Below are 13,830 nucleotides of genomic sequence, written 5' to 3'. Positions count from 1 at the left end.
AATTAGAGGCGTAACAACTTCTTCACCGCGGAATCAATTATTGGCGCGTTCAGTTTGATTGTCGATCTACATCATTTACCTGCTTTACCTGAGGTTACACACCACAATTACTATTGACCTTCTGTGTAAGAATAAGGTCTTCACTTTAAGTTACTAAAATGTTTTGACATCTTCTGGAAAAACTCGATATGACTTCAACTTGACATGCATTTAGCAGATTTGATATTGAGTGTTTAACTGAACTCACATGCGCTATACATTTGCTAGTTTTACGAGCAATTATACACACTTATAATATTGTTGTACAAGTCAACATCATTTTTTCTATTCATCAATGTAGCATCCGTGCATCATTAATGTGCATGAAAGAAGCAAATCATTTCACGCAGACGGTTACCACATCAGTTGAGCCTGAAATAATCTATCAAAGCTCTTTGATGAGCAGGCAGTATGCATGTTTTTACAAGACTGATAGATGACATGAGTTCTTGTATTGATAATATAATATCGGAAAAGAAGTTGCATACGATCATACTGTTTACTTACATATCAATTAAGGGAAGACAATACTAGCACAATTACCATTACTTCGTACTACTTGTGTGGTTCAGTAAAGATAGGTGATGAACACTCAGGTTATTGTTATTATTGTGACTACAGGATAATGGTGCAATAACATATCTTAGTACTTTAGGCCCCGAATAAGATCTGATCGAGCCAAGCATTAACCTCTATCCAGTTTCGCCAAAAGGTCAATTAGTTTTCATACTTGCTGGATTCATAACATGAGAGAAATGATCACTGTCTGATGAGCCCATCACATAAACAACGGAATAATGTCTATTTCAAGAATTTATGAATATGTCTTAAATTTTTTCCATGTGAAATCAGTACACCAGAACATGAAGAATAACATTTACCTGTGGCGACATATCATAATGTGTAATATTACAATACCAAGAGCTACTACGAGCTACTAGAACTACTTATAGCTACTAAGAATTACCAAGAGATACATAAGTAGCAGTAAGAAATGTTATACTGTAATTGACAAAGGAAGTTCATTCTAAAATCGCTCTTTTATTGTATTTGGGTATCAGTAGAAAAACTGTTCATGGACATTTTCGATGACAAGTTGTCATTTAGAGCTGTTCATAGAAATAGAAAAGGGTTATCGATAAGGGCATACTCATAAAAACATACCTATGTAAAATCATTTGGATTTAAAGGGTCTGGTATGACATCAGTTTTACATGTACAACCGATAAGTAACTTAAGTTTCAAGCCTCCTATCATGAACATGTTACACCTTTTATTGTAATGGTCAAAAGCGGTACAAGAATTTTCGTAATGATAATAATTGATATATTATTTATCAAGTTAATTGATAGGTTATTTATCAAGTTTATTCATATTAAAAAGACAGTAGAAACAAATCCGGAAGGCATAAAAATATTTCTTTATAGCGTAAATATAACATAAGCCTCAATTTTGAATAACTATCGCTCCAGAGTGACGCTCTTAATTACGAAACCATTAAATCAATATTTTTGTCCATCACTGCGAGATGTTTGCAAATATCATTTCCATGGAAATTGATATGACATCTGCCATTTTAACCTTCAAATTTATACTTTGACACACTCTCCAAGGATTAAAAATCTTGGAAAAATTTGTACGTGAACCAGCAGTACTGGTTTTCGAGTCTGGCTCTCAGAGACACCACTCGTTCCTGTGTTCGTGCCTACGAGAGTTGTCTTCACTTCTGCCATTCTGGTGACTCTCAGTGTCACCATCGTACATGCGTATGCCGTCGAGCATGTTACAAGAGCTATCCAATAGACTTTCTCCTTTAATACTAGCCCAAATGGTCTCTTATTTCCGCTTTCCTCACAGTTCCTTACCTTTGCTCTCGACCTTACTCGTCCCTAGTTTATCAACCATCTCCACTAATCCTCTTCTCTCTTTTCCTTCTCACACTACCTCTTAGCTTTGCTTAATCTTTATATTCCTCTTTTCCTATTTGTCCTCTCCAACCTTTCCTTCAGTTTACCCCGCTTCTATTTTACTCTGCCTCTTTCCCCCATTCATCTTTTCTTCTTTCCTCCAACCACATCCTCTTCTACCTTCACTTCCCCTCTCTCCCTTCACCCTTCTATTCGTAGTTCTGAGTATATCTTGACAAAGCGTACTTAGTAGTTATTTATGCTTATTAACGTTCATCCTTGATATTATCAACACTCTTTTACATGCATAGAAACACTCTACTTCGTATGCATTCGTTACTCTAAAAGAAATGTCCTCCTAAAAAGCTTATCTCACGCTTCCTGTCAACTTAAACATGAATTAAATTTATATTGGAAACATTGGAGATTTATTTCATTTTATTTAATAATTCCTGTAACAGACACTGTTACTTTGAGTATTTGAATTAATTTATTTAACCTGTAATGTAGAATTTAAAACAACAACTGATTATATCATTTTTATAGAAAATATGTATCATTGCAATGGTAACCCTTTATTTGTGCACATCATCATCATCATCATCATCATCATCATTCAATGTTGTGGTTGATGAGCATTGGGTAGAATCTATTTATTTTGATGAATTTAGGAATTTCATGAATAACACAACCAAGTGAACCGGTGAACCAAGCTTGCCAAGCAGAAATCTCATCAAATGGCTGAACAGAAGAGGTAAAGTTGATAAAACGATAATCAGCAAGGCTGCCTTTGGATGGGAAGTGTCCATTGTCCGTATTAACTAACGACTTGAGTCTTTGTTTAACTGTGAGTCTCAGACAAAAGATTTTCGTTAAATGTCTTGAATATTTCGTAAATATAATTTTACAGAAAATCCTAAGATAACTGGTAAATATATTATAATTTGCAACGAATAAGACCAATTTAAGTATTATTGCCTTTTCAATTGCAGCTATACAATAACATGAAGACTTGCAGTTTTTGGTTATTGAGTCTGAAACCAATAGTCAAGACGTTTGAGAAAACAGACCCTGTAGTACCTCCTAACACACACTAAGTTGGTCGACAAGGTCGACAAGCGACTATGGATATGGAATATTTAAAAGAGATATTCACAGGTAAATAAAAATAAATTCCTAACTTCTACACCATAAATATGTGAGAGTATGGACAAGGCTGATGTTTAGAACAATCAGCATTTCTTTCTTATTCATTTTGATTAAATCGATTTTGATTAACCCTTTTATGCTTCAATATGGATGACTTCTTAGAGGGAAAGGAAATAAAGGTCGGCTTTTTCGAAACCCATTTCAAAAAGGAAGCAAATATTTATATTGCAACTATGTATATATATATATATATATATATATATATATATATATATATATATATATATATATATGTGTGTGTGTGTGTGTGTGTGTGTGTGTGTGCGTGCGTGCGTGCGTGCGTGCGTGCGTGCGTGCGTGCGTGCGTGCGTGCGTGCGTGCGTGCGTGCGTGCGTGCGTGCGTGCGTGTGTGTAAAATTTAAAGCGACAGGAAAAACTTGAGATTTAATAGTTTATAATTGTACATTACGAATAAAACTCTGGGAATTAGGTAAGTTATCTTTGAAATTGACTTCCTGAATAATTAATGAAAATGTAAATATGAATTAATACACATTACTTCGTTTTAAATTTAAGTGCAAATTTAAATAACAATGGGCCAATAGTTCAGAAGGTTGTTAAAGGTACCATCGTTGTTAACAACATCATTGTTAACTTTCGAACTGTTACTGTTCTATAGGTTTGACGTTACCACTAGTTATCTGTTGTATTTCTGACAATATATGAGACAACTGTTCTAGCATTTTTTTTATTAAAAGAGTGGTTATCATCATCGATTATTTCAAGTTTAAAAATTAACAACAATCATTTTAATCACGCTCTTAAACTTTGACAGTGTTCTGAATAATTGCCTGATGTTGATTAAATTCATCACAGTTATAACCATGTCACGAGTGCCATGCTGACTATATGTTATGACATCATTTGAATAAGTCATTCGTTGTATGCACCGTTTAAAAGTCACACAAACTTACCCTATTTATCAAAGAAGGTTATGACGTACCCATAATTCTGAAATAGAACGAAAATGCTAACTATAGTGTGACGAGGTGTTTAGGAGGAATGTATTCAGTGTCTCTAATTTTGGCTTGAAAGAGATTAGTTTACCAAGGAAGTGATAGTAACTGACAATGAATATTAATTAATGAAGGCATTAATTGTTTTCTCACATACCCATATTTTCATCGTGTAATGGGTTACATTTGTGTTTGCGATCAGCACATTACATTACTGAATAGTTCAGTAAAACCATCGGTTCAAATTGTTCATGTTATAAAATGGTGCAAGCTTCTGTATACAGTCTGTCATCTCTGGTCGGTTTGTCGTTGAACTAGCTCAAGTCGAGTACGTCTTTGACGTTACAATACACTAGTATGGTGTGCAATTGTTTTTTTTAATCTTTTTTCCAATGTCGTGGGACTATCGAAACCGATAGGTTTACGTAAATACTATATTATATGAAGGTATACATGAATATTGAAGTCCCATATATCTGTTTCAAGTAAATATATAACCAATAACTGAAACCAAAAACTTTCAAAGTAATGTAAATAAATAAGTCTTAGTTTACGATTGAGGCACAAAGTTGATTGTTCGCTCTAGTCGTAAAAGCACATTATAGAATCTTTATAATATTTGTTACCTAACTTTCGTCATAATATACGAAAGCGTTAATGGAATACTAGTAGTCTGGTCTTTGAAGTGTTTAATTTACATTTCTCAAAGAAATACGCTATGCGATTTGCTTACACAAATTTAATGTAAATCAGTTCAGAGTGCTATAGTTAACCGCTTAAGCTTAATATAATCCAACAATTTAACATTGACCTATATTTGGCACGAACGTGTTGAATTTGAAGGAATGTAATTCGTTGTGAGAAACCACTACAAATACCTTGGCAAGGTTTTAAAGCCTGTGCTGATTCATGTTTGAGCATCTAAATCCTTTATAACAATTGTATGTAAAAGAAAATACTACTGGGTATCTCCAGAGCAATAATTCTTTCATCGAATGACGAGAAGACAGTTGTGAGAAGGTAAAATCCTCACGATGAACATTTCTCATACAATGACTAAACAGACCACTAGGTAAATAGCGTCTTATTTCGTTTGAGCAAATTCTGAATTGAAAGAGGGATAGTACAAAGCGTGTATTTAATTCATCGTTCACAAGCAGTAAACGGATTTAATACAGTTATAAAGTATTTGAATATTGAGTCTTAGAGGGTACATCATATAATACATGTATAATATTTTTTCATATCGGTTAAAAGTGCTTCTTCCGCAATAGCATGCACTTTTAATAAGAAACGAAAATAATGCCTGCGTTTAAGAACAGTAACTTGCTGTCGTGCTTTTCAAGTCAATACTAGTCATAAGAGCTTAACGAAAGAAGACTCCACAGCAATGCTTTGCATCAGTTAACAAAACACTTTATATTAATCATTGATTCATTACTAGAAGCTTTGAGTGTTTCTTCGAATGTTTTGTTTCCTCTTAGATAAAGCAAACATTTGCCATCTGCTGTCGTAACATTTACGCGAACATCAGGTGCCGGTATTACAAAAGAAATCACCGAAACCAATATTGCAGGATTCAGCATTTCTACATGCTTATTTATCATTGATCTTTTTGATGACTTTTGAAGTTGTCGTTTTGTTGACCTACTTGGAAAGGTGATAGGTTTGTTGGATCCTGAGCGATGGCAAAGGCTCTAGCTCCTGGATCAGCCCGGAAATTTGGTTCGGTATCTTTAAGTTGACGCAGAGAATTTTAAAGGTCGAAAGGGATTTACAAAACAAAATTTCCATCCATTCTAACTGTGCTCTTTGCACGAGGGACGTTCAATATGTTATGTTCTTTAAATTTTATAGGTCTTCGAAAGTGCTGGTTTTCTTTACCAGTGCCTCGAACATTATTGTGAATATGAATCAGCACCGAATATCTTTATATTTTTTCCAATGGTGAATCGTGATCACTCACCCCATCAAATTTCACTGCATAATGTTTTCGTTGCAGTTCGTGTGCATTAGTGAACGCAGTTTTAGCTTTTTCTTAATCAGCAACCTATTGATTTGCTAGAAGTTTTCTTTGACATTGACTTTGAGGTTTACATGATTATTTTTGACAATTGTATGTGCGAAAAAAAAAAAACGCCTTTAAAATTGCCATCAATTCAAAAGGATGTCAATTATTCATCTAATTTTAGTTAAAAGGTTTGAAAGTTTATTGGCAAACCGGCATGAGCTAGCCTTTGGCAATTAACAACATACATACGGAAAATGCATCAACAATAGAGACTTATGGAATAAGAATAAATAGACATTGTGTTATTATATATTATAGTATATTTGTTTAACATTTAAGAAAATAAAATATACAAAGATTAACATTGTTATGACATGGATCATAACAATTGTACAAGAAAAGTATTTCTTAAATTCATGACTGATTTAATGTAAATTACGATTTTAATTGTTCTTTGTATTAGTCGATTAAACATATATCATTTGGCCATGCTATTTTATGTATTATAGGTACTTAAATGTGTCTGAATAAAGCATTTACAATTCTGAAACATAAGTTTAAACATGTTTATTTTACATAGATTGTGAAACATTATTATCTAAATCAGTACCGTTCGATAGATGTTACGTAAGCGTATGGTCATGTGTTAATAACATTTCAAAGCTTTTTTTCAGTGTATCTGTAATTTGCTGTTAAGCATTGGCTTATAAAATTAATTACAATAACTCAAATTGAACAGCTTGAACATTGTTGCCGTAAATAAATATGTTCAATAGTCCCTTACTTTAGGATTAATTCATGTTTTTAGCTTAAACATATAATTTAAAATCGAGTATCGGTCAGCAGCGTTTTGATTGTCTTTCCAAACAAATTTGAAAATAATGAACTGACTCAAGTTTAAAAAATAGATAAAATTAAAAGGACTTACCTGCAACAAAATATTTTGGTCTTAAACTCTCCTCATTATAACATAAAGAGTTTCTTTTTATCAATAGAATAACTCCATCCAGGGGAATTGTCGTATAATAAAGCATTTTGTATGGTTCCACGATCAAGTGCAAGTATACAAACGTTTTCGTACAAAATCAAAGCCAGTCGTGTATCAATATTTCCAAAAGGTCAATCACAGCATACACCACTGCTAGATGGCAGATGTTATTGACGAATGCCTACCTGATTCTGGAAACTAGTCCTCAAGACAAAATTGATGAAAATCTGAGTATAACTACATTATGAGTCTCAGCTCCATCCATGACATTTACATCTAGTCGTTTAGAGCAAGTGAATTGTTCTACTACTTTATTGCCTGGTTATAGAAAGACTACTAAAAATTGTGACAAGCACCACATTTTTATGCAGCTATTAACATATATTGGCATGCACATATGAAAATAAACACAAGGCAATACATTCTTCAATCTTGGTTTTTATACCTGTATTTGACGAAAACACAAGAAGAAACAAAATATTATGTTCATGGCGTTAACCTTGATCCTCTGTCTCCAACCTGCTTCTGTAGTCAAGGAGGTCATTACCGTCACCAGTAGTAACAGTCGCCATAGTTAAACGTATCCTCGTATATACAAAAACAGGTTTTCACAAACAATTTTATATCAAAAGTAGAATCGATATGATTGTTATAAAAACAGCACAGTTGCTGTACAACGTGAAAGTGTTTTATCTGAGGACAGCGCTTAAACTGATGGAAAGTTCGTATGATGTAGGCTTAAAAAATGCGTTAAAATATTTAAACCTGCATGCGTTGTTTTATAACGAATGAAGTTGGAGGGATTGTAGAAGATTACTCGTCGTTATGGCATGAATCAGAATAATACAATGGGATTGACTTTATTACAAATGTACGTCGAAAATGTCTATTTTGTTTATATTGTATGTCTAAATTGAGCACACTCGCCAGGCATGTTCTTAAAACTTTATAAGAGAGAGATGTCATGTACTCTTTCTAAAACACCTCACACATTTTTGTTATACAACGATTATAGGTATTATATAAAGATACAGCTAGCTTATTGACTCACCATTCATGCGAGGCGGTATATCGAACGGATCAGAATCACATGATGAATATGTTTTGCACCGATAGTCATTTTCACTGAATAATAAGTATGCATTTGTTTTCTAACACCCTTTAATGATAAAGGATTAAAGTTTTAACTATGAAACATTCTGTCATGATTGCAAGCAATCGAGGTTCAAGTTGTATATGACTACTGACTTGCATGAACCGTCACGCTTATGACTTGATTTGTTGTGTTATTGATGGATTATTAGATTCAAACAGTGAACAAATAGTTTGGAATACCAAATAGTGATGGCTGAAAACAGTGAAAGTTTAACACAAGTATTAAATAATTCCCAAGAAATGGAGAATGAAGATCTGTTTGGGTCGGAGAGCCAACAGTGGCAACTAGCTGGACGTAATGGACAACCAGCTGGGGCGAAGCCAGGATCATCTCAGGACCCAAAGAAGAGAAAACGGGACTCTACAGGTAGCGTCGAACTTTCTTCTTTTGAGAGTATGTCACTACATGACAAAATCAACATATTATTTTCAAAGATTAATGACATAGAGAAATCTCAAACGAGTATTGAACAAATACAAGACAATGTGAAAAATATTAACCAGAGAGTTAATGAACAGGATGAGAAAATGTTGGCCCTTACATACAAAATAATTGATTTAGAGACTAAGGAGCGTAACAGAAATGTACTTATATATGGGCTTGAGGAGGTTGCCAGTAAAGACATTTATGATGAGGTGAACGACTTCATCTATGACTACCTCAACATGGACCCAGGAGAGCTTTATATAGAAAGCGCCGAGAGACAGGGTGATCCAGTAAGATTTAGAGGGGGTAAAAACACAAAAAGGCCAATATTGATGACATTAAGATATGTGTATGAGGTGGAGAGAGTTATGAAAAGCGCTCGATTTCTAGCAGGCTCGGGAATGGCCATAGACAAAGACTAACCAGTTGAGATAAGACAAGCACGGAAAAAGCTCTTGCCAACGTATAAAGATTATAGGGCCAAAAACCGCTCAGCCAGAACTCAACTCCGATACCCGGCGGCTATTGTTGTTAATGGGCAGAACGTTCAGGATGAATTCTCTAATTGGCACAGATTACTCAACCGACCTTTGAAACGAACACAACCTGTACCGGAAGTAGTGATGTCCGACGGTGCGGGCGGAAGCACATTTACACAACCACCGGTAACAACAACAGATGCTACGCAGATGCTACGACCGTCCGTTCCAAGAGTCAACGCTAGTCAACCGACTGGAAAAACCCCCAGCTAATATTGCTGTGAATAAGAATGCACTACCTTTGACAAATATGCTGAATAGCACCCAGAATCAATTTGTGCATGCTAATCCATTTTCGGCACTTGAAAGTGAAACTTCGCAATCCCAACCATTACTTGATCAGCAGAACATACAGCTAAAGAGTAATCCGCGTGCCATTGTTGATAAACAACCGCCACGTGGTAGACCACAATCACGTGCGAAAGCTGTAGCCAATCCAGGCAGAGCAAGGTCAGCCAGCGCTCAAATACGACGAGCTACGTCATCATCCACAAGAAAAGCAACCAATGGGAAAGACAGCTCACAGGGGTCAACGCAAGGTCACGCTGGCTAGGAATTTCCAAGTGCGAATAATGTACATACTAATACGAAATCTACAGTTAAGTTCGCATTGCTTAATATCCAGGGTTTAATTACCAAACGTCAAAATAAATTAAACTATCCAGAAGTAAATATCATTTTCAAAAATAATGATCTTATTTGTTTTACTGAAACATGGGGATCTGAAGAATTTGATTTTGCTGTTAAATTGACACTCTTATTCAAAATCAATACATACACATGTAAAACAAACATAAATTTTGAGTGATAAACCCTCAACTATTTACTAAATAATACATTTATGGAAACTATTAATTACTATTAACAATATTATAACCGTGTATTTAAAGCTGAAATCGCAAAAAATATTAAATGATTGGTGAATGCTAAAATATTTACTGCGATCTACTATCATCTTATAAGGTAGCAATACCGTGTTTCCTGCACATTTCTTTTAAATTAAACTCGATATACTTCATAAGCATCATTGTTTCGACATTTGTCCATCCTTTTTGAAATTATTAAACAATTTTTTAAATGTGTTAAATCTTATTTTGGAGTAATAGTGCATCTTTAAAGGTTTTCAAGCTTTTATTTTGAATAGAAAAGAAAAAATAATTGGCACAACCCGTAATTCTGGAGGGATAATTATCTATGTCAGAGATAAATTTGTGAGTAAAGATATGTTTATCATGGAACATAGTGATACACATATTTGGATTAAACTTGACGGTAGATTTTTCAATTTCAAAAATGATTTATTTGTTTGTCTTAGTTATATTATTCCTAGAACGTCAAGCAGGAATGCTCTTGTTGACACCAACACATACAATGTTATCATGGAAAATATTATACATATTTAGGATAAGTATGATGAGGCAAATTGCTTATTTTTGTTACTCGGTGATCTAAACTCAAGAATAGGGCTTTTGCCAGACTTTGTTTCGGAAGATACAGAATCATTAATTCATTTGAATATTTTACCAGACGATTATAATATTGATAATATATTACCTAGGCTATCGTTTGATAATGGTACTAACGCTAATGGGTCATTACTGTTGGATTTTCTAAAACAGACAGGCTTACGTTGCCAATGGACGTGTATGTGGTGATAAAGGTGCATTTACATATATAGGAAGTTCTGGAGCCAGTCTTGTAGATTATTGTATTGTTAGTGAGAAGTTGCTGAAGCATTTTACGACATTTACCACGAATGGTCCTAATATATTATCAGATCATTGTCTTGTGGAATTTTCATATGAATGTTGATAAATTGAATGTAAATAATAATATTCTAAATGATTTACATGTAACAAAAACGTTAGATGACCATTATTTCAAATGGAAGTCAGGCAATAAAGATGGCTTTGTTTGTAGTATATCTAGAAAGGAATTCAAGCACAGTATGTTTGAACTGAACTGTAATATTGATAGAGCGAATAGTAATGATGATATTGATCAATGTATATATAACCTGTTATAATGTTGTGAAGGTGTATGCGAGCCTTTATTCAGTAAACGGATTAACAGTCAATTGCTTAATAGTGGAAATGCCAATTATGTAAATAGTAACACATCAAGATTTTCGAACCCGTTATTTGACCATGTTCAAGATAAACGGAAGGATTTTTATTGTAAACTTAATTTGTACAGAAAAGATAAATACAATTATTTACGTTTCGAAAAATATATACATTATTGATTTCATGAGATTGGTTTAAGTACCCGTGGTACTTCAGTATTCAGGTGGCTTAGTTTGGCGGGACACGAGTAACATGATTTCCTCGTCTTTTTGTTGGTTATATGGGGAAAACTATTCTGTTTTCGTCACTCGAGGTTTTGTATTTGGTGACATTAGAAGGTATTTTACGATGTCTGAAAGTGAAGATATAAATTTGATCATATTTCCCGCCCATCCCATCCCTATTTTTCAGGTTGAATTTGCTGTATCATGTGTTCTATTAATATGTATATTTATTTCATTTACAGAGTTCCACTGTGAGTGTCTTACATAAGTTAGTAACTTATTTGTTACGTTAATGATTTGAGATTCACCGTATATTAAGTTTCGTTCCAGTTGCTTCATGGCGTTTTCCAAGATTCCGTTAAAAGTTGTTGCTGACTCTAAAGGTTAAGATCCAGATGTGCTTAGACGCTATTACCAATCTTCCAGCATCCGAATACTGTCTTTTCCTGTGTACATGTTCACCAACTACATTGCCAATTCCTAAACTGTTTGTGTTGTTGTATTTTGAGATTAGTGAATAATTAGTTTACTCACGTATTGAGTGAGTAACAGTGAGTTAAATAGAGTAGCGATGGTAGAATATAAGTATTTATAAGAAAAGTGTACGTTCGTTTAATTTTGTGAAGGCCAAGGATAAAACAGATGTTTTATTACAGGCACGAGTCAAAAATGCAAAGTTATACTGGCGCTTGTTAAAAGAAACTTCTGGCGTAAAATCGCCACATAACATCTTCTTAAATACGTTCACGGAATATTTTAGAGCAATTAAAAATCCTGAAGATAGATTTTTTCAAGCAGATGAAGATGTTATTTATTTCAATGAAAATGTAGTTGATAACGAGATGAAGATAATGTTCAATGAGTTAGATGCACCTTTTACTACTGTTGATATCAGTAGAAATATTAAAGAGCTGAATCTAGGTCGAAGTGCTGGGCCAGATAAAGTTTTAAATGAGTTTTTATATTACGGAAATGATACATTTTCACCAGTATTATCTTTGCTGTTCAATAAACTTTTAGAATTAGGTCATTTTCCGGAATTATGGAGTGATGGATATTTAGTGCCTATTCACAAGAAGGGCAGTCTGTCAGACGCTAAGAACTTTAGAGGTACCACATTATTGAGTGTATTAGGGAAATTATTTACTAAATGTATCAATGAACGTTTGGCATCATGGGCTGAAAGAAATTACATGTACGTTGAATCACAAGCCGGGTTTCGTTCAAAAATGGGAACTACTGACAATATATTTGTTTTACATAGCTTAATAAATCATGTCCTTAATGCGAATGAACAATTGTATTGTTTATTTGTTGATTACTCTAAAGCATTCGATTATCTTGTTCGACCTAACATATGGTATAAATTATATAAGTTAGGTCTTCGAGGAAAACTTTTTAATGTTATAAAAGGTATATATAGTAGTGTCAAAACAAAAGTGAAGCTTTTTGGAGAAACTGGTGAATTGTTTGAAAGTTTTCTTGGTGTTCGTCAAGGGGAATGTTTAAGCCCGTTTATTTTTTCTATGTACCTAATTGACTTAGAAGATGAATTATTTTTGAATAGAGCCAAAGGAATAGATATTGATACAATCAAGTTATTTCTATTGATGTATGCAGATGATATTGTAATATTTGCCAAAACAAGTGAGGAAATGCAACGTAATTTAAACATTTTACATGACTACTGTAACAGATGGAAGCTATCTGTAAATAAGACTAAAGTTGTTGTACTTAGGAAAGGTGGTAGACTACCTCCAAATTTGAAAATCCATTATGGTGACTCAGAAATAGATGTTGTATCAAGATATTGTTATTTAGGTATTGTTTTCACATCTGGGGGCTCTTTTATGGAATGTTAAAAACACTATCAGGTCAGTCAAATAAGGCTATTTTTAAACTAAAAAGGTATCTTCAGAGTTTTGCCAACATATCAACTGAACATGTGTTAGATCTATTTGATAAATAAGTTAAGCCCATCTTATTTTATGGTTGTGAGGTCTGGGGATTTTCCAGTGCCAACAATATAGAAATAATTCATACAATGTTTTGTAAGAACTTATTAGGGGTTAAAACTTCGACACAAAATGATTTCGTATATGGTGAATTAGGAAGAATAGATTTGTTTTCTATGCGATTGACGTACATTTTAAAATACTGGTTCAAAATATTAGATTGCTGTGACAGAAAGTATTCAAAGGTTATGTATAAAACGATGTTAAGTGAAATTGAAAATAATCCAAGAAAAATTAATTGGGCAGTAAATGTTAAAAATATGTTGTGCAATTATTGTTTTCATGAAGTCTGGA

At 33.7% G+C, this 13,830-nt stretch overlaps 1 protein-coding gene across 1 annotated transcript in view; it reads right to left on the bottom strand.

Moving 5' to 3' along the window:
- Positions 1 to 7,682, bottom strand: part of LOC128210898 (uncoordinated protein 58-like) — a 31,169-nt gene extending 23,487 nt beyond the window's left edge. Inside the window, exons 1-2 of the mRNA XM_052915251.1 lie at positions 7,610 to 7,682; positions 5,763 to 5,845 (exon numbers count right to left, since the gene is read on the bottom strand). Coding sequence (XP_052771211.1) covers positions 5,763 to 5,845; positions 7,610 to 7,682 — 156 coding nt within the window. The remainder of the gene's footprint in view (positions 1 to 5,762; positions 5,846 to 7,609) is intronic.
- Positions 7,683 to 13,830: the final 6,148 nt, after the last annotated feature.

This window comes from Mya arenaria, chromosome 12, assembly GCF_026914265.1.
Source record: "Mya arenaria isolate MELC-2E11 chromosome 12, ASM2691426v1".
In the NCBI taxonomy this organism is placed as follows: Eukaryota; Metazoa; Mollusca; class Bivalvia; order Myida; family Myidae; genus Mya; species Mya arenaria.
Note: the sequence above shows the minus strand (reverse complement) of the source record. Positions and strands in the feature narration are given on the sequence as shown.